Below are 21839 nucleotides of genomic sequence, written 5' to 3'. Positions count from 1 at the left end.
AACAGACAACACACATCAAACAGAAACAAATAGTAGCTAGAGCAGTGCACTGGTAATCTATTGATTAAGGACCAGTATATTAACGTGGGTAGAATATGGGTTTGATGCCTTCATACATGCTTGAGTAACAGCATCGCAAACCAGGATGCATGAGTGCTGTGGCTGTAGAGATAAACCTAAAACTATGTGATGCGTGAGAACTGAATACACTGGCTTTGAAGTATTCATTGACATGGGCTGAAGATGACTGTAAAGCAGGGTTGATGTTATATAAGAACATCGTGTTATCGTGCAGAGTGGTTGCATCCTCCACAGGCTGAGGACTTAATCTGATGTGAGAGGAGGGATGCAGCTAGTGTGGTGTTAGTAAATCTGATTCATTTAAATGAATCGGTTCGTTCGAACGGGTTTGTTTTGCTGTACCGGTTCTTTCAAGTCCACGGTCAAAACTGTTCACAGTTTGGGAACTGGCGTTGCATTTTATGTCCATCCGTTTGCAGGTACTTGAAGTATATTGTTTTTTCTTTAAAAAACAAAAATAAAATAAAAACCTTAGTGACGTGTCTTGGCTGTGCAAGGGGATAGACAAGTTGTTTTTGTTTTTAATATAAAAGATTAGAGGGCGCATGACATTCCATAAAAAAAATAATTGTCAGTTTTGGTTTCATGGTAAATAATTTTTTTCTATATATATTACTATATAAATCACTTTATAGTCATGGTCCAAATAAAATTTTGCACTGACTGTAATTAATTTATGCAAAATACAATATTATATACAAAATTCCTGTATGCAAAAGCCCACTACATTTGACAAAAACAAAAGCAAGTAATTTAAGGTCTAATTTATTAGCCAGTAGGTTACTGATACGTGACGTTAGCGCGCAGCTAGTGACGTAATTCAAGAACGCTTAAATAAAATAATAATAATAATAAAATAATAAAAAAAAAGAAAAAGAAAAGAATTCTTCCGTCGATTCGACTGAGTCGTTTAAAAGAACCGACTCAGAAGAACGATTCGTTCGAGAAACAGACCTCGCGATTGTTCAGGCTTTAGAAGAGCTGGACGCGAGTCATGTGTGCCGTTTTCTCTGCAGTCTGGATAAGGCACTGGCTAAAATATGGATCATTATAGAATTTTCCTGCGATTCTCCTAAGAGGCTGAGGAAATTATCTGTCTGTCTCCTTTCAGTCCAAATCAATTTTGCGCAAAATGGATGCACTGAGTTTTGCAATCTTCTGGTTTGTGCTCATCGGAGGAAACAGAATGAGCAGGTGAGCATGCGTGTCCTTCACATAGTGTGAGTGACGATCAGAAGAAAACTGCTGCAGACATACTGGCAACATATACGAGTACGCAGCACTTTAATTGATTGCCAAAATATTGCCCATTTAGAACCTTTATCAAACAGGCTTTAATCAGTAAATAAACGCATCTGAGATTTTCATCTGATACCTCTCTCTCTCTTCAGTGATGGATTAAATGATATTTCCAGTGAGGCTTAGAATTGATGCATTTTACGCTTCTGCCTCCAACGTTAAACAGAAAGGAGCGTTGTATGACAAATTTAATGTTAAACATGTAGATCAGAAGATAAATTTAGCCAAAACTGTTAATTCTCATGGATATCATGAATATACTGTCATTATGTAGATAGGTTGTTAAATCTGTGCAGCGTCATTCGCATACAGTACTATGCTTGTGTCTCATATTCTCCTTGTTGCTTGGATATGGGGCAGATTTTCATGATGAAAATTTCGCCGGTGGTATGTAGTTAGATGTAAATAATATGCTGTGATAAACATTTCTGTACGTTTCCGTGGAGCTCGACTGTACAGTTTAAAATAGGCATATTCAACCATGGGCCAAAAGAGGGCTTCAGGCATCAAAACAATAAAAGTTCAATACTTCTCTATTTTTCCCCGTACATTAGAATAGTCCCGTTTAATTCATTTATTTTTCTTAAAAAAGGTGATTGTACATTTTTACCATGATTTACAGAAAACAACCACTAAAAAGCGTTTCAGGCTTATTTAGAAAAGAGTCATTAGATGACATTAAAAGACTGTATTTCAGGATAACACTGCAGCCCCCACCCACATTTTAATTTTCAATCTTTACCTATTTTTGTCATTATATCCTTCAAATCACTACCCAGTTTTCAATCATTTAAAATATAAAAAATTAAACGATTACGTTTTCTTTTATAGCCTATATTACAATAAGTACATACAGGTCAGAATAAGTGTTGTTTAATTTTTACATAAATATCTGTTACACTGAATGACTATGGAACATAATTTCATCCACATGCTATTTTATTTTCACAAACGTTATTGGAAATAGGCATTTTACTTGCATTCTCTTTATTTATATAAAATCAATTTTGTAAAATTGATGCGGACACTAAAATGGGATGTCTTGTGCTTGACCCATATACACACGTCTCTCCCTTTGCTTGTGTTGTTCAGTTCACATGCAGTTCATTTCTCATGGGAATGTGCATCAGCACATAGGGTCTTGTGCCCCTTGTTTACAGCACACTTACGAGCTTGTGTGTTGTTCTTTTTAGGGATGAATCTCACAGAATCATCACTATTGTAGGTCAAATTTCAAAATCAAGAGATAAAAAGAAAAAAAACAAGACGCATGCATAATGCTATGCAATGTATTAATACTTATTTTAGGACCATCCCACATGTTGTTTATTGTTGTTGTTTTTTCACATTGTGGGAAAGGTTATGATAACATTTTTGTCATAAAAGTTAAAACATAATTTTTTTTTATTTTTTTTTTTATTCGATTTTTTCTTTCACAGCATTGCAGGAACAGTGGTACGATGTATGCATTATGTCAGGTCTCCTTTGGACTTTTCAGAAACCTAAATTTCACACCCAATCTGGTACTACATGCTGTATGTTCATCAGAACATTTTAAAATGTTCACCCTGTTTGCTGTGTGATTTAGCTCCTAAAAGGAACATTACACCTAAAAGGATAGTTCACCCATAAATTAAACTTTTCATAATTTACTCACCCTCAATTTTTGTGTAAGCTATTTCTTTAAAATGTGAAAATTGGAATATATTTTTTAAAATGCTTCCTTTCAATTTAAGTGCAATAAACGTTTTATTTATTTATTTATTTATTTTTTATTCAAATAAGGTACGTTCTCTATTATTGTAGTGTTCAAGTGTTCCTTGAGTAATATTTGCATACACTTAATACAGACAGAGAGGTTTGGAAGTGGAATTGGACCAGACTTCTGCCTTGTACAAGGCTTTGGCTTAAAATTATTAGTTTAATTGATATATAATCTTAATTTATTTGACTATTAGGCAAATTAAATAGCATGGGAACATCAGAGTGAATGGGATTTGAAAAGACAGCCAGACAAGTAGCACCTCTCTCTGTAGTCAAGCCAGCTCTACTGAAGGATCTCGAAAGGTTTCATTTGGAACTTCTCTTGGACGTGACACACAGTTTTTTCTAAAGAGAGAGAAGGAAGGGGCTTTGATACCTGTGAATGCCACTTGAATTCATTGTGCCTTTGCAGAAACAAGTTGAGAAACACTTCAGATCAGGGCCTTTAAGGAGGTCATCCTCCAGAAATTAAACAGTACATATGTGACAATTTGTCATGAGCTTCACTGCCAGGAAGGGTCAGAGTAATGTACTTAAAGTTTAGGACATATGAAGGACAAGAATATTACGTTTGTTGAATTTAATCAAGGCTTTTATCATTTTTGCAGCCCCTTGCCAAAATTGCCTAATTACACTAATTTTACAGATATTAATGACACATTTTTTCCTCTGTTTTTAATAAGTATTTGTTTGCTCAGAGCTGGTTTCTTCATCTAATATAGCCAATACATTTTTACAGGTACAGACAAAAAAAGTTTATTGTAGACATGTTTTACCAGCAGTGTTCTGTAATATACATATTTATAAGAAGCACAAAGCATACGATAGATTAAAGGAAGATGTAATCTATACAATTACTAAGCATGCCATTCCTTCAATTTCTTCAAGGCAGGGCCTAAAGTGATTACTGAAATTGATGATAGGCAGTGGGATATGTGAACATTATCACAGCCTGATAACATCATGGTTCAAGTAAGTTAAGTAAAGTAAAGTAAAGTAAAGTAAAGTCGTGACGTATTGTCAAGTATGGTGACCCATACTCGAAATTGGTGCTCTGCGTTTAACCCATCCAAGTGCACACACACAGCAGTGAGTAGTGAACAAATGCACACACACACACACACACACACACCGTGAACACACACCCGGAGCAGTGGGCAGCATTTATGCTGCGGCGCCCGGGGAGCAGTTGGGGGTTCGGTGTCTTGCTCAAGGGCACCTCAGTCGTGGTATTGAGGGTGGAGAGAGCGCTGTACATTCACTCCCCCCACCTACAATCCCTGCCGGCCCGAGACTCGAACCCACAACCTTTGGATTACGAGTCCGACTCTCTAACCATTAGGCCACGACTTCCCCCTAAAGTTAGGATAGTATATAGAGTATATAGACAGAGACGGAGACAACCATGAAGTAGATTGGTGACTTTAAATACCGTCATAACAAGAATGCATCATAACCCCTTGAATATCCTTGATGACTTGACTATAATTGGGAGATACCGTCTGCCAAAAGGACAAATAGCCCAACTGCTGAATAGAATTGGACCCCAGCTGATGTGTGTTACCTCAAGAAATTTTGCCTTGTCCCCTGAAGTCCAACTCCTAGCAGCCTTGAGATTTAATGCAACGGGCAGTTTTCTCCAGGTACTTGGTGATGGGCTTGGACTAAGTGACGCATCAGTGTCAAGAGCTGTTCAAGCGGTCACCATTGCATTACTTCCACTTGCTACAGAACACATTCAATTTCCAGCATCAAGACAGGACATCAGAGAAATACAACAGTATTTTTTAACGCATCATCACATCCCACAGGTCATCAGAGTGATTGATGGAAACTTGATCCTGATCCTTACACCATCTGTGGATGACCATTTGTATATAACCCACAAAGGTTATGCAGCTGCCAACTGCCAGGTGATCTGTGACCATAAGGGTTTGATCACAGACATTGTTTCAAGGTGGCCTGGAAGCACACACGACTCCTTCATGTTCAGCAATTCATCTGTGGGTCAGGAGGCACAAAACTCACAGGGACAATGGAGGCTGCTTACCCAGATATGATATGAGGGCATATCTCTTCATCTCTTCACCCCTGTGGTTAATCCTATGAATAACAGTGAGACAGATTTCAACGAGGCACTATTCTTTTTTTTACTATTATTGGCACTATTCTTGTTTGTTAATTATATCATTTATAGACAAGGCAAGGCATTAAAATAGTAATTAAAAAAAAAAAATCACAACACTAAAAACAAGAAATTAAAAAACTAAATCACAACAATAAAAGCAAGGAAATTATATAAAAATTGATTTAAAATTAATTTAAAACAGTTAAGAATAGAAATATACAGTGCAATTAGTTCAGATGTAGCACAGTGCTCATTCAACAAATGCACAGTTAAACAGATGAGTTTTGAGTCTTGATTTAAATATGGCTAATGTTTTAGCACATCTGATCTCTTCTGGAAGCTGGTTCCAACTGTGGGCGGCATAATAGCTAAAAGCAGACTCCCCTTGTTTTGTGTGAACCCTTGGTATTTCTAACTGACTCGATCCTAATGATCTGAGTGGTCTGTTTGGTTTATATTCATTGAATATCATATCTGCAAGGTATTTAGGTCCTATGCCATTGAGTGACTTATAAACCAGTAAAAGTACTTTAAAATCAATCCTAAATGTAACTGGAAGCCAGTGTAAGGACCTGGGGACTGGTGTGATATGCTCAGATTTTCTGGTTCTAGTCAGAATCCTGGCAGCAGTGTTCTGGATGAGCTGCAGCTGTCTAATGGTCTTCTTGGGAAGGCCGGTGAGGAGACCATTACAGTTATCCACCCTGCTGCTGATAAAGGCATGAACAAGTTTCTCCAAGTCTTGACTGGAAACAAAACATCTAATTCTTGCAATGTTTTTGAGATGATAGTATGCTGATTTAGTTACTGCTTTGACATGACTACTGAAACTAAGGTCTGTCTCCAGAATCACACCAAAATGTTTGACTTGATTTTTAGTTGTAGTCAAGGTATGCATTCACCTTGAGAACTTCATCTTTGTTTCCAAATGCAATGATTTCAGTTTTCTCCTTGTTTAACTGAAGAAAGTTCTGGCGCATCCAACTGTTAATTTCATCAATGCATTGGCAGAGGGAGTCAATGGGGCTATAGTCATTTGGAGATAAGGCTTGGTAAATTTGGGTATCATCAGCATAGCTGTAATAGGCAATTTGGTTCTTTCTCATTATTTGACTTAGTGGGAGCTAGGGGTGTGCGATATGACGATGTTTGATCGTGGACGATAAAAATGTCTCCACGATCTGCTTTTGAAGAAATATCGTAGTATCGTGCTACAGCACACATTATATCAAATACAGTTCTGGCGCCGCCGTCTCTATATACTGTACAACACGACATACAGCAGTAGAGTTACTCAGACAGGACACTGCACTTATTCGCGATCGCAAAAGTACATTATTTGCACACAAGCCTTACTGGTTAAATGTTTCATTCGCGCGCTGGTCTGACGTGCGCTTTTTCTGAGCGCATACACCTGAAGCATGCGCACTAAAAAACCCTGTCTAACAGCGCCTGATTACTCAACTAACTTATCTTTTGCGCTAATACTTCAAAAACACACAAGGTTTACATATAGACTCAATTGGTTATCTCTAAAATGAAAGTAAATAGTTAAGAGAGAAACGGATGCGTGTCTGTATAATAGATGCGTGCAGCTCTTAAAGGGACAGGACACTAAACATGCTGTCGACTGTCATTAAAGGGATAGTTCACCCTAAAATGTAATTTCTGTCATTATTTACTCACTCACATGTTGTCCCAAACCTCTATTAATTTCTTGTGCTGAACCCAAAATAAGATATTTTGAAGAATGAGGGTAACCAAACAGTTGCTGGTCCACATTGACTTTGATAGCAGGACAGAAAAATCCTATGGAAGTCACTGAGGACCAGCAACTGTTTGGTTTTCCACCTTCTTCAAAATAGCATTTATGTTCAGCAGAAGAAAGAAACTCATTCAGGTTTAAAACAACTTTTGAGTAAATGATGGTATAAAAATAAAACATTATGACAGAATTGACAGACAGATGACAGAATATTTATTTTTGGGGGAACTAGTCATGTAACGTTAACAAAACAACAAACGCAAAGAGAAAAATCACTCACTATTCTTGACTGAAAAACTTTAATACAGTTGCTTTAGGAATCAGTCTATCTAGTGTTTTATTTTTATACTTGTTCATTCAATTTCATTGAATGCTCTGCTAAATACACCTATTGTACCTGGAAATAAAGCACCGTTTGTTTTATTATGTGTATTTGTAATGTGCATCTTTGTTCTTATTTTTTAATAAGAAAGATAAAATAATGACAAATATTTTTTATCTTCGCCCACTTTGGCATAAATATCTGCCATGCATCTTTGTCTTTCTAGTTTGGCTGTAATGCTCAGACAACTTGTGAAACCAAAATAGTAAAACAAAGAATCGTGATAAAATCGTGAATCGTGATATTTCTAAAAAAAATCGTGATATGATATTTTTCCCAAATCGCCCACCCCTAGTGGGAGCATATACAGGCTAAACAAGAGCGGTGCAAGAATTGAGCCTTGTGGGACTCCACATGTCATGGACGTCCACTTAGACTTATGTTCTCCTATACTCACATAATAACCTCTCCCTTCAAAGTATGACCTGAACCATTTGAGTACCATACCAGAAAACCCGACCAAGTTTTCCAGTCTCACTAGGAGTATGTTATGATCGACGGTGTCAAACTCAGCACTAAGATCTAGTAGTACCTGCACTGATATTTTGCCAGAATCAGAATTAAAGCGAATATAATTTATTATCTTAATGAGTGCTGTCTCTGTGCTGTGATGCGCTCGGAAACCAGATTGAAAATTGTCCAGGTATCCATTTGAGTTCAAGTAATTGTTCAGCAGATTAAAAACTACCTTTTCAATAATCTTACCTGTGAAAGGAAGATTTGATATTGGTTTATAGTCAACATGGTGTTATCAAGCGTTTTCAGAAGGGGCTTATCAACTGCAGTTTTCAGGGAGTTTGGAAAAGTCAAGTCAAGTCACCTTTATTTGTATAGCGCTTTTAACAATACAGATTGTGTCAAAGCACTTAACAGTATCAGATTGGAGGATAGAGTGTCAGTAATGTATAATTATAAGATTAAACGGTCAATTTTCAGTTAAAGGCATTTCATTATTGAATTCAGAGATGTCATTGTCTAGCTCAGTTTAGTTTAAATAGTGTCTGTGAAATCAAATTGACGATAATCACTAGAAATTAAGTGCCCCAACTGAGCAAGCCAGAGGCGACCGCAGCAAGAATGGAGAAAAAAAACCTTGGAATAAACCAGGCTCAGTCGGGGGCCAGTTCTCCTCTGGCCAGGATATTATTGTTTGCTTATTGTTTTAATTAAAATTTTAAATGTATAAATTTATTATATTTCTATTTTATATTGTTGCAATTTCTAACAAAAATAGTATTATTTAGTTAGGTATTTTATTATATTTTTAATTATTTTCTTGTATTTAAGTCAAGATCTTCACTGGGGATATGTCCCCGGGGCTCATCCAGGTGTCCTGGCCTCCGCCGATGATTAGAGAGACATCGCCCGGCGCCGATCCACCATCTGATCCGGACACGGACTGAGAAACAGAATAAGAAAGAAACACACAAATATTAGCGTAGATGCCATTCTTCTTACGATGTAACGAGTACATCATGTGTTATGGGCAGTGTTCCCGGTTCCGGTTGATCTAATTAATGCAGCCTAACAATCCTTTAATGGATTTGAATAATAGAAGTGTATTAGTGTGTTATGTGTAAGCCAGGTTAAAGAAATGTGTCTTTAATCTAAATTTAAACTGACAAAAAGAGTGTGTCTGCTTCCAGAACAGTGTTAGGTAGATTGTTCCAGAGTTTGGGAGCTAAATAGGAAAAGGATCTGCTGCCCGCAGTCAATTTTGATATTCTAGGTATTATCAAACGGCCAGAGTTTTGAGAACGCAGCGGACGTGGAGGACTATAATGTGATAAGAGCTCACTCAAGTACTGAGGAGCTAAGTCATTCAGGGCTTTATAAGTAATTAACAAGATTTTAAAATCTATACGATGTTTGATAGGAGCCAGTGCAGTGTTGACAGAACCGGGCTAATATGGTCATACTTCCTGGTTCTAGTAAGGACTCTAGCTGCTGCATTTTGGACCAGCTGTAGTTTGTTGATCAAGCGTGCAGAACAACCACCCTGTAAAGCATTACAATAGTCTAACCTTGAGGTCATAAACGCATGAATTAGCATTTCTGCATTTGACGTTGAGAGCATAGGTCGCAATTTAGATATGTTTTTGAGATGGAAAAACGCAGTTTTACAGATGCTAGAAACATGGCTTTCAAATGAAAGATTGCCATCAAAACAGTTTGTTTTTAAATTTAAAGGTACAATTAGTTATTTTCTCATGGGTGATAGCAGGTGCTGGATAACAATTTTTATTTTGTTTAGTTCTACACAATATATATAAGACACAACTCCCTGTTGAGGAATTGCAATAAACATGTATTTTCATTAGCATATTTGTGCATCTACAGCTGAATGAGTTTTATAATCAATAGAGAACACACCTATAGATTTTATGTTAATATTTACTTTTAATAAATGCATTACTACAAAAAATTGCAGTGATTCATTTTGCAGTAAATTGAACTATTTGGTAAAGGTAATTTTGTGTTTGGATGGCTGTGCTAATCGACTGAGAAAAACTAATAATTCAAGTAGTTGTACAGAGTAGTTTAGAAAAGTTCTCCTTAAACAGTTCTGCAAATATCTTAGGGTGTATTCACACCTGTCTTGTTTGGTTCGTGAATACAGCAATCACACCCGGGTGCGGACCAAACAACCGAACTGAGACCCAGCTGAAGAGGTGATCTCGGTCCAGTTCCAAACAAACTCTGGTACAGTTGAATGAATTAACCAATGGATGGATGACCTTAGCACACATGTTGGTTTGTTTACAATTTCTGGTTCACTTGCAAAAAGAACAGTGTGAAAGCGGATCGCACCAAACAAAAAAAATCAACATTGTATTTGGTCCGGACCAAAGCAAGTGAACTAGAGGACTTTCAGTGACATTGATTCCTAAGTATTTTAAATTTAAAAGATAAGGTTTCAGAAGATTGCTTTTCAGCTAGGTCATTAACTGGACAGTATACTTTTTCCCTATATTGAGCTTATATCCTGATATTTGTCTAAATGTTTTTAAAGCAGAAATTATCATAGGAACTGTCTTAGATGAATCGAAAATGTATAATAATAAATCACGCTGAGGAAGCCTAGCTTTATAAAGCAATTGCCAGAGGTTCAGTCGTCAACGCAAAGCGCATTATTGATACAGTAGCAGGCAGCCCTACATTTACGACGTGTTAACCTAAAGTAGTCAGACCCTATATTTATTTGTTTATATTGAGGCCATCGGGGATGAATAAAAGAGCTTTATTTATTAAATAAATGTGGAGAAGAGATAATCCCACCTAACCCTGTTGATGGCCTTTTCAGCACCTAATGACAGTATTTCAGATTGAGACCTTGATTTAGAGCAGTTTATTATATCAAATAATCTGCAATCATTGTGAACCATTTGTCCATTTTTAATGAAACCAGGCTGGTCTTCAGGAATTATTGTTGGGAGAACGTTTTCTAATTGTAAATAGTGTTTGCTTGATGAAGGTCTTCTGACCGAAACGTCGCTTTTTAAACATTTAAAATAAAGGGATTAACAGTGTGCAGATCTTTTTTCTACTTTTTCAGAACGTTTTCTAATATCATTTTAGTTTAGCTGAAACGTTTGTGTCAAGAATTAGCATTTTAACTAGTAAAAATTGAATTGTTGATATCAAGAATTCATATCCTGAGAAGGAATAAAAGCCATAGCTAGAAACATGGCTTTCAAATGAAAGATTGCTATCAAACAGCACACCTAGGTTCCTAACTGATGAAGAAGAATTGACAGAGCAGCCAAGTGTTAGATAGTGTTCTAGGTTATTACATGTGTGGTTTTTAGGTCCGATAATTAACACCTCTGTTTTTTTCAGAATTTAGCAGTAAGAAGTTACTCGTCATCCAGTTTTTTATATCGACTATGCATTCTATTAGTTTCTCAATTTGGTGTGTTTCACCAGGCCGTGAAGAAATATAGAGCTGAGTATCATCAGCATAACAGTGAAAGCTAACACCATGTCTCCTGATAATATCTCCCAAGTTTAACATGTAAAGCATGAAAACTAACGGCCCTAGTACTGAGCCTTGAGGTACTCCATACTGCACTTGTGATCGATATGATACCTCTTCATTCACTGCTACAAACCGATGCCGGTCAGATAAGTATGATTTGAACCATGCTAATGCACTTCCACTAATGCCTACAAAGTGTTCTAGTCTATTTAAAAGAATGTTGTGGTCGATAGTGTTGAACGCAGCGCTAAGATCCAGTAGAACTAATAAAGAGATACAACCACGATCAGATGATAGAAGCAGGTCATTTGTAACTCTAATGAGAGCAGTCTCAGTACTATGATACGGTCTAAATCCTGACTGGAATTCCTCACAGATACCATTTTTCTCTAAGAAGGAATATAATTGTGAGGATACTACCTTCTCTAGTATCTTTGACAGAAAAGAGAGATTTGAGATCGGTTTGTAATTAACTAGATCCTTGGGGTCAAGTTGTGGTTTTTTAATGAGAGGCTTAAAAACAGCCAATTTGAAGGTTTTGGGGACATATCCTAATGACAATGATGAATTAATAATAGCCAAAAGAGGATCTATGACTTCTGGAAGCAGCTCTTTTAGTAGTTTAGATGGAATAGGGTCTAACATACATGTTGTTGGTTTAGATGATTTAACAAGTTTATACAATTCTTCCTCTCCTATAGTAGAGAATGAGTGGAATTGTTCCTCTAGTGCATCTGATGCGTTACTGTAGCTGACGGCTGCATGATTACAATTTTATCTCTGATAGTATCGATCTTGGAAGTAAAGTAGTTCATAAAGTCATTACTGCTGTGCTCTTGGGAAATGCCAACACCTGTTGAGACTTTATTGTTCGTTAATTTAGTGACTGTATTGAATAAATACCGGGGGTTATGTTTGTTTTCTTCTAGAAGAGACAAAAAGTAATCAGATCTAGCAGTTTTTAATGCTTTTCTGTTGGAAAATGCAGTAAAGACATTAATCACTTGGTAAAATATAGCTAGGTGACCCATCTCTATTGATTCATCTAAAAGATATTTTGTTTTCACAAAATCACAACATTTAACATGCAATTTATCTGATATTATCAGGTAATTACATTAATTCTGTGATAAACATGTAATTGTCACATCTCCACCAAGCTCTCAATCTCCCCCCCATGTCTCTGGAGTACTAACCACTCAGACCTGACCATCATTAATCAGCTCATTAAGGACTCTTCACATACTCATCCAAACACGTTTCAGTGTCTAGCCTCACAAACAGGAAACTCATAATGGCATAGTGTTCTCCTTATCTCATGTGGACTATCTTCATCTCCAGTTTAGTAAAATTATCTATGTTGTACTACTGTTGATTAGTGTTGAATCCCAGCACTGAATCTCCAAACCAGTCAAGTGCAAACACAGCCCCACAGCCAATTCTAAAGATTTAATTGATTATGTCAATCACAGGGCTTGTTGCATAACAGTGCAAACAAAATTAGCCCTAACCCAGTGAATTATTGCCACAAGTAACCAAGAACAGATCTTTTCCACGTGTTCCCGTGTCAGTTCCATTGTATCTCAGCTCTTTTCCTTATTTGCCCGTTGCTGGTTTTACCTGTTTCCTTTCCTTATTTTGTTCCTTTAGCCACCTTTTTCCTATCGGCCCATGGTGACTGCTAATAAACTTGTTTAACTGTCAGCATGCTCTACGAATGCAATAATAAGCATTGGAAAACAAAAATTGATACAATGAGGTGGCATTACTCTCTTCACCCTTCAAACCATTGAACGTTAAAAGGAAATTTAAACATGTAAATGTATTAACATATTACTTTCAGCAGATCATAAATAAGTTAAATATTACTGTAGTAATATGTTATGTAATGTGTTTGTTGCATTAATCAAAAATGTTCCGTCATTAACGGATGATGTATGGATATTTCCAAGAGCATCCCATAATTTTGACAGATACAAATATTGCATACCCTGTTTCTTCCAGTAAACACCGCTAATAGAGATTAATAAACTGGGAAAGAAATGTGGGAATTTGGGAAGGAAAATGAGGGATTCTTAGTGCATTGAATTATTCGTGGGATATCTTGTTTATTAAATCAAAAGAGCAGGCCACAGTTGCACAGTATCTGCTCTCTTTTTCATAGTTACTGCAGAAGAAAAAGAAAGAAAAAGAAAAGAAAATAGCGAGGAGGAACAGAATACTGGACTAAAAAGAACACTTGCCACAGAAATTATTGCGATACCAACGTCTCATTAAAATGATTAAAATTATTGTTATTCTAAAATAGGGCATGATGGAACATTTGCAGCTCATTCAGTCAAATTGACAGATGAGTATTATTTTCAGCACAACCTTATTATTTGAAATTATTTGTTTCAGTTTTGAAATTCTCCAAACTAGAATTTTTAGCCATATTTTAAAACCAATAGGGAAAAAAGGTGTATATTCCTTTATGTCTGTTTGCCATAGCCCTTATTACCTCTTTAGCTTCCTGATTCAGTGCCCCCGTTCATATTTTGTTCTACGTCTGTGTCTGTTTGTTCTATTTGGGGCTCTGTTTCTATCATTTTTGGCTTATTTTGTTTCTTATTGTGTAACCAGCATCCATTAAGCCCCTCAGCAAGTTTTGGGTTTTTGTTTTGCTTTTTAATGTCCGGTTTCGGTGTTTTATCCTGTTTCCCTTCACACCTTTTCAGTCCATCCATCTGGCCTGTATTTACGTTCACTTCCAACCAAATATGTCCCCATAATATATTTCAATATTCTGATTATCAAACTGCAATTACATGTCACATATTCACACCTGCATCTCTGATAAAATTGTGATAGAAAAAAGTGAAGAACATTTGTTTGTTTTGTTCCCGTAGGGCCATGCCGAGTGATATTGGTGACTATGTTGGCGCAGACATTGAAATATCCTGGTTGCCTAATCTGGATGATTTAATGAAAGGTTATGCTCGAAACTTTCGCCCTGGGATTGGAGGTGAGTTTTATATGTGCAGTTTATCATGCTGGATTGCACTACATTGCTCAACCACCTGCAGTCATTTTTAGCATTAATATTTAGCCTATTTTTTCACAACAAACCTCACACTTCTTATGACAAGTGCTCCAGTTTCTACAGTCTATTTTTAAAGTATTATAATTAGCCCACATATATTTGAAACATATCCTAAGAAACAAGCTTGTGAGACACAAACCACATGTAAGTATTGATAAGTACCTTGTAATAAATCCTTTTCGATAGGTCAGTGGTTCTCCTCTGCGGACACATTGCTCTTCATTTATGTATGAAACTGTAGTTATAATTGATTATAATTAGTGGGTCATTCTATAATTTAGGTTACATTTCATGTCCACTGATGTTCATTATATTTTTAACAGTTTTCCAAGAGAAAACATACTATAATCTCACACAAATATTTTGTACACAATTATGGTTTTCAATTTGTCTTTATACAATGTCTGCTTTTTTTCTGAGCTGTGTCTTCAAAATAATGAATGAAGATCAAGAATCAATGAAGTCAATGTCTTATTTCTTTCAAATAATAACATTTTTAATTTTACTCATGTTACTTCAAGTTACTACCAAACAAAAAAAAAAGAAAAACTACTAAAAAAAATTATTTATTACAAAACCGTGTGGCCAGCATCACGTTATGTCATTTTCTTATATGCCAGACATTTTAAGCACATTATGGTAAATGGTATGGTTATTTTTCTTTTTCTATATTTCATCTCCAGTGACCTATTATCATAGATTATATTAATTGCCTGTCAATTATGTTGGGTACATTGTTGTGGTTTGCAGTATTTTAATGGTTTCTCTTCAAATAATTATTGAAATTGAACCTGATCAAGAAAATAACATTTGGCCGGCTAGACAAGACCTGCCATTGAATTTATGATTCAAAATGGTGAAGTGGTCAACCATGTCACCTGGCAACTAAGTTAAGGAATATTTCAGTAATTTTACAAAATTAGCTATATTATATATCTGCAAGTTGAAACATAACATTTAAATGGGTCAAAGATGAAAAAGGGTTTAAGCATAAAAACAATAAGTGTAATACTGCTTTAAATTGTTGTTTTTGCCCCCCCAAAAAAAATGTTTTCTGTTTAATTTAATTGCAATTTTGTTTGTTTTTCTGAGCAAAAAATAAATATCATGCATTTCTCCCTGATTTACAGAAGACACCCACTAAAATGTAATTCAGTGTGTAGGGGTTATACATTTATAATATTAATATGTAATTTAAAGAAATAGTTTAATTTAGCTCAAAGGGAATCATTTATGATTTTATAGGGATTTGAACAGAATCAGTGTTACGGCGATTCACTGAACGAGCCGCATAACAAACTCTGCACTGGATATTAAAATCCAAATATAGTGAAAACACTATTAAACAGCATTGTAACAAGATCTGCAGATTAAGACATTAACTTATGAGCAGAAAACACAAGATACTTCTCTTTCAATATAAATCAGATTTTATTTATATAAACCTAAGACATAAACTAATCTGACACATGAACACAAGCATTCACACATTCACACGTTGCAGGAAGAGAGAAAGTGAGGAAAGGATGAGTTTAAGAGAATGGAAATGTGAAATCCCAAGTTTACAGCAATATGTTCAATTGCATAGACCTGAACAACCATCAATCACTTATTTAACCCTCGCTTTGAGTTTCTCAATGAGGCCAAGATTTATATTAAAATCACCAATTCAGAACTTGGAGGCGTTACTTGCGTTTCCTTTGTGTAGTCGTTGCAGACAGGGGGGTTTCCCGAAGTGTCTGATTGGCTGGAAGTTCAGTAGTCTTTGAGGTGAGGTCTTGGGCGTTGGCTGAGGATGCGGAGTTCTGCTCGAAGTTTGAAGCGAGTGCAGTCGGAGCTGGACTTTGTAGCAAACTTACATTAACACACGAAACTCCACGGAAAGAAAAGAAACTAAAGTAAAAGAATAAAAATAAAAGGATGTAACGAGACTATGTTGCTTTCCTTCTCATTATGGCACGTGGGCCAGAGCACGCTCAAAGAGCAGCACGCGGTGAGAGGGACGAGAGTGCTAAGAGAGCTAAGAGAGAGAATTTTACGATGTCCTGAGTTTTTAAACTCTGCTTCCAGACCGTCCCCTCTGGACGTCTTGACCAATTAGATACTGTCCTTGCTTGGGGTGTTGCTCTGTTCCTCCACCAAATCATAAATCAACTTGTTATCTGTTCAGTCAGAGGTCCAAACTTTACAGGCTCGTGCAAAGTATACCTTTTCAACATTGATTTTTATAACAAGACTATGATACATTTGACAAAGAATTGATTGGAAGAAACACTTAAAGCATGAATTTTCAAACTCGTACATACTAAACATGAACATTAATACTTCAGCTATTCAATACTTATTAAAAGCAAGACATACACAATGAGTGATTAAAACAAGGATATTAAAATCATATGTGGGGTTCTGCATAAAAATGTCCTTTTAGGATGATTTTATGGGCATATGAAAAAGAAAGTCTTTTGTATAGTTCTAAGGAGAACGAAGGCGTGTTCTTTAGACAAAGCAATGTTGGTTTGGACTGTCTTCTATGTGGGGGAGAAGTCAGTCTAAGGAAGCTCGTGAATTCAATCGTGGAACACGTGATGGCCATCTCTTTGACAATCAGTCTTGATTATTTGCAACAAATTTTACAGTCTCCTTCTTGAATTGGAATTATCAATAAGTGTTATTTTGTCTCAAGGTTGTAAGCTGTTTGGTGAAAGAGGCTTGCTAAGTTAGGATTGCTTCAGCTAGTTGGAGCTAGGAATCCGGACAGATTTATGATATCCTGTTTCTTGGAGCCTCTCTTTCTGGAATCTCAGCTTCTCATGTTTCAATGTTCTGATCGCAGCTTCACTTTGTCTGATTCAGTCTCTGATATCCTACATCTCCCCCCTTCGATCGGCGAGGTGTTTAGTTGAAGACGTCGTCGAGCGCTGGAAAAACAAAGGCAGAAGAAGCAGACAAAAACACAGCAAACAACAAGACAACACCTCCATGACAGTTACTGTACTGGTGCAGGGCCTCAGGTTATTTGAGGTACAGACAGTTATATTCAATTAGTCAGTATAGTTTAGTAATTTGAACAGTTCAATTTAGAAATTGTCGTTCTAATTCGGTTCAATACTTTGATTCTTCGATCAAGTTTTGTGATTAAATTTGTTTGTTCCTTCTAAGTTGTCTTAACTTAAGAATGTTCACCTTTAGTTTCTAGTGACATCATTTGTGGTAAAATGAATTGACCTATCGTGCATGGAGCTCTCTGGCTTCCATTCAGTTTAGAGTGGCTTGCGGGTATTAGGTGTGACGAGTCAATCCTAATATCAGACCTTTGACCCTTGCAGGGTGTCTAGGTGTTTCACCTACTAAAGAAAGAGGGGAAGGAAAAGTATAGGTGAAAGAAGAACAAAACAATGCTAAGCTGCTGTGAGTTTTCCTAGCGTGGTTTGCAACTTCTGTTGAGCTAGGATGTCGTGCAGCTAGGAAGTCATGTACCTTAACTTAGTGTCAGGTGCTCTACCTATTGTGAGGATAGCTGCATGTTTCTTCATGGTGGTGTATGTAACTTCATGTTATGCTCTAATTTGTATATTCTACTTGTGAGAAGAATATGTTTGTGGAATGTATTATCAGTAGATGTGGTTACCTCTGGGTGTAATTAATGTTATGTGTGTTAATGGTGTAGTGTAGGTGTGGTCAGATCTGTTTCAGTCTGTGTTGTCTCCCCCCTTTTCTGGTATGTCAGTGAAGACTGGCTCTCTGCATCCTTGGCGTGGATGAGGGCATGTCCATGATCTCATGGGGGTCAGTCCAGCAAGGCAGGAAGTTCTTAAGCAGACAGTCGGAGGTAGTTTGGCATGGCTGTGTGAAGCTGGGATGCAAACTTCGTCTCCTATGTTGCATTCCTCTTGTGCTGCCTTCTGGATGTGGCAGACGTTCTGACCTTCTGTGCTTTGGTGGTTGCTGTTGCACAGACATGAATGTGGTTCTTGAAGTTGGAGTTCATTTAGCAGTTTGCTAGTGAGTGATGGGTGACTGAGGTGATGTTCTCTGGTACCTCAGTTTTCATCAAAGGTTGGCCGTGAGAGACTTGTTCATTCTGGGTGGTTGTTGAACAGGTGCTTGTCATCTCTGATATGGTGTTGTACCATGTGATCACCGGCCTTCCGTTCTGTCGCTGGTCACAGCGAGCATGACTCAATTTTGTAGTCATCCGTGTTCAGCTTATCTTGAAAGAACTCGTTCAGTTGTTTCATGACTTGTTCCATGTCTTCTGATGGTAAGCTGTCTTGTTCTTGTGCATACTCAGCACTGTGCATGTCTGAGTGGTGCTGAGGTGGGTTTCGTTGTCGCTTACCCACACGAGTCGCTCTTGGATGAGTCAGGCGATTACCTTTGGATGTCTGGTTAGGTTTCCAGTTGTTATGGTTTCTTGAGAAGTGTGGCTGGTCCCATGGATTTTTCCAGCGGTTGGGTTGATAGCTGTCGTGGACATAGGGGTCACGTTCTCTGTGCTCTTGATGGAGGACTCTGGTGTTGTGATGCAACTGGGTGTCGTCCAGTGCAAAGCTTGAGTCTTTGTTGACAGAGTTCAAGAGTGTGGAGGTTTTGTTACCTTTCTTTGAGGCCATCTTCTGCTTGTTGTAGGCCTTCTGTGTTAGGTCACGCAACTGTTGGATGGTCATGGAGCGTGGACAGGCCATGACGCCTAGATGGTGGCTGACTTCAGGGTGCAGATTTCTTAGGAAGAGGCTTTTGAAGTTCACATCCTCTTCAAGGTCAGGTTCGTTGTGTGCACCGAAGTAGGCTTGTCGGAGTCGGTTGTAGTAAGCATGTGTAGCCTCTTGTCGACCTTGTTTGGTTTCTAAGGCAGTTAACAGTCCATGTTCAGATTCAGAGTCTGTAAACTCTTTAATCAGGACTTCACGAAGTAGCTGGTAGTCTGACTTCGTTCGACTGGGCTGTCGATCTAGAAAGTTTCGTACCTCGGAACTGGACGTGGCTCTAAGGAGGTACAACCCGTCTCTGTCAGTCACATGAGGTCTCGTTTCCAGATAGAAGTCGATATCTTGAAGATGGGCCTGGATGGTGTGGCCCTCTGTGGAGTTCGGGTTGAACTTGCTGATGTTTTTAGGCAGCTTGTCGAGGTCTTTGACGGTCATCCCATGTGCAGCTCGGAGGTCTGCTTGGATGGGAGGTTTTCTTTCGTTGACAGGAAAGAGTTCTGTGGCGACGGCAGGTGAGGTTTTGGGTTGTGGCTCTTCGCTTCTTTCGCTGTATACCAGTTCTTGGATGTGGGACTCTGCTCTGCTCAGCAGAGGTGAGGCTGAGAGCTGTTTCTCTCGCCTTGGCTCTTGTTTCTGCTCATAAGCATGTTTAAGTTCTTTTCTGACCATGTAGAGTTGATCGTTGGTATCGTCTATTTGTTGGGTCAGATTGTCTATTTTAGAACTGTACCTTTCAAGGTGGTCTTTCAAGGCACTGATTTCAGCATTCTTGTCGCTGATGTCATGCTTGGCTTTCTCTAGGAGCTGTTCAGCATACTGGAGTCTGTTTACCAGGTCTTTCTGGGCAGCCTTTGCATGTTGTTGGTCGAGCTGAGCTGCTGTCAGGGCTGCTTGGAGCTCCTTAACTTGTTCCGTTGATTCCTGCTCCCTCTCGTTGGGTGCTTTGAGATGATCTTGAACTTTCACTTCCAGCTTGTATATGCGGCGTTGAAGGTGGGTGACATGCTTGACGCTCAATTTCAGCTGGGTTGTGAAGGCATAGCTTAGAGAGCTGGAGATTTTGACTAGCTCCTCATGGTTGTTCTTCTGACTTAAATCTTGTGTCAGGAATCTTCTCAGGATTAGGATTATTATTAAAAATAATAACAGTTCAAGGGTCTTGGGGGTGAGGCTGTCTGTCGTGCCTCTCAGCCAAGTGTTCCCATCTTCCCCTTGTGCAAAGGGGTTTGCAGTCTGCGGCATGTTGGCACGCAAGGGAGAAGAGAGACTGACACAGATCTGTGTGGAGTAAAAGCCTAGGTGTGGTGAGGCAACTAAGTGTTGTGTCAGTGATTTTGAACCACTAGTGTAGTGTGGTGATGACTGTGTTGGTCTCAGGGTGTCTAGGTGGTAGACTAAAGATGTGAAGACTTCATCACTCTAATGAAGAAGAGGGGAAAGAGAGAAACAGGTGAAAAGCAAATTCAATTAAAATAAACAATTCCCGTTTTTTTTTCAAATGAAGAAAATTATTTTATTTTATTTTATTTTTTCAATTAAATGTTATCAAGAAGGCAAACAATATTATTAAATCTCTGTTCTAGACAGATGAATATAATAATAATTCTGATATCTCTTTTTAGTCTGACAGGATTGACAACTCACACCTTACAGTTGGACCGCTCACCAGGGAGGCTGCAAAGGCGACGGTTGCTCAAAACTTCTCTATTAAAATTGATCTCAGCGTTGCATGAAATGTAAAAATTTTGATTGCATTTTTAATGTAGGGAGGACAGGTTAGGAAGAACGATTACAATCAAATTCGTAAAGATGATTAGTCCTTTTGACAAGATTGTGTATCTCATTCACTTAGAATTGATTGATGGTTCTTACAGGTCCCCACAAATGTGAAAAGTGAAGATGAAAGAAAGCAGGAGAGAACAGAAAGAGACAGTAAATTGAGTGGATGGGGTCCACTAGCAAGCAGTTATGCCCGACTGCGAGTTGTTGTCAGTTGCTCCACAACTAATCAACAAAAATAAAATTTTGGGTGCAAGAGATTTGTCTCTTTAATTTATTTGAACTCGTAGTGAGGTATAACAATGTCTCCTATTAAAGCTCAGGTGAGACAAAGTAAAATAAAAATTAATAAATGTCAAAAATAAACAAAAATTGAAATTAAATAAAGGAGGAAATCAGTAAATAAAAATAGTGGCTAAGTGTATAACCAAAACAGGAAGAATGAGGGAATAAAACGCAAATAAAGTAATGAGTGAGTATAAGTCTGAATAGAATCTATTAATATGGGTAATAAATCAATTAGATAGAACAAGTTTACTTAAACTTTCCAAGTTCAATACTTATTTGTATCTAAAATGATTAGGCCCAGAAGAGAATAATAGAAGTATTGATCATATGAAATGATCTGAGGGAAATTTGAATGATTCCAAATAAATTTAATGTTTTAATTAAATTTTGAATTTGGCACAATTAATAATTGTGAACTAGTATTTCCCTTTCTAGTAAAATGCAAATAAGTGGTAAGAAGTGAGAAATTAGAGAAATAAGAAAGACCAACAAGTCTATTAGTTGAGAGGTGTTTAAAGGGTTAAACCACTTTAGCTTTTCAAACACACACACTGTATTAAACCACTGGATGTTAATGCTAACT

General features: G+C 37.5%; 1 protein-coding gene across 1 annotated transcript in view; it reads left to right on the top strand.

The window, feature by feature from the left end:
- The first annotated feature begins 1038 nt into the window (after positions 1-1038).
- The window catches only part of LOC306848070 (gamma-aminobutyric acid receptor subunit delta-like), a 58772-nt gene continuing 37971 nt past the window's right edge, over positions 1039-21839 (top strand). Inside the window, exons 1-2 of the mRNA XM_079382395.1 lie at positions 1039-1275; positions 14287-14402. Coding sequence (XP_079238521.1) covers positions 1214-1275; positions 14287-14402 — 178 coding nt within the window. The 5' untranslated portion in view covers positions 1039-1213. The remainder of the gene's footprint in view (positions 1276-14286; positions 14403-21839) is intronic.

This window comes from Barbus barbus (assembly GCF_936440315.1).
Source record: "Barbus barbus genome assembly, chromosome: 28".
In the NCBI taxonomy this organism is placed as follows: domain Eukaryota; kingdom Metazoa; phylum Chordata; class Actinopteri; order Cypriniformes; family Cyprinidae; genus Barbus; species Barbus barbus.
The sequence above is the reverse complement of the archived record's forward strand: the minus strand, read 5'-3'. Positions and strand labels throughout refer to the sequence as shown.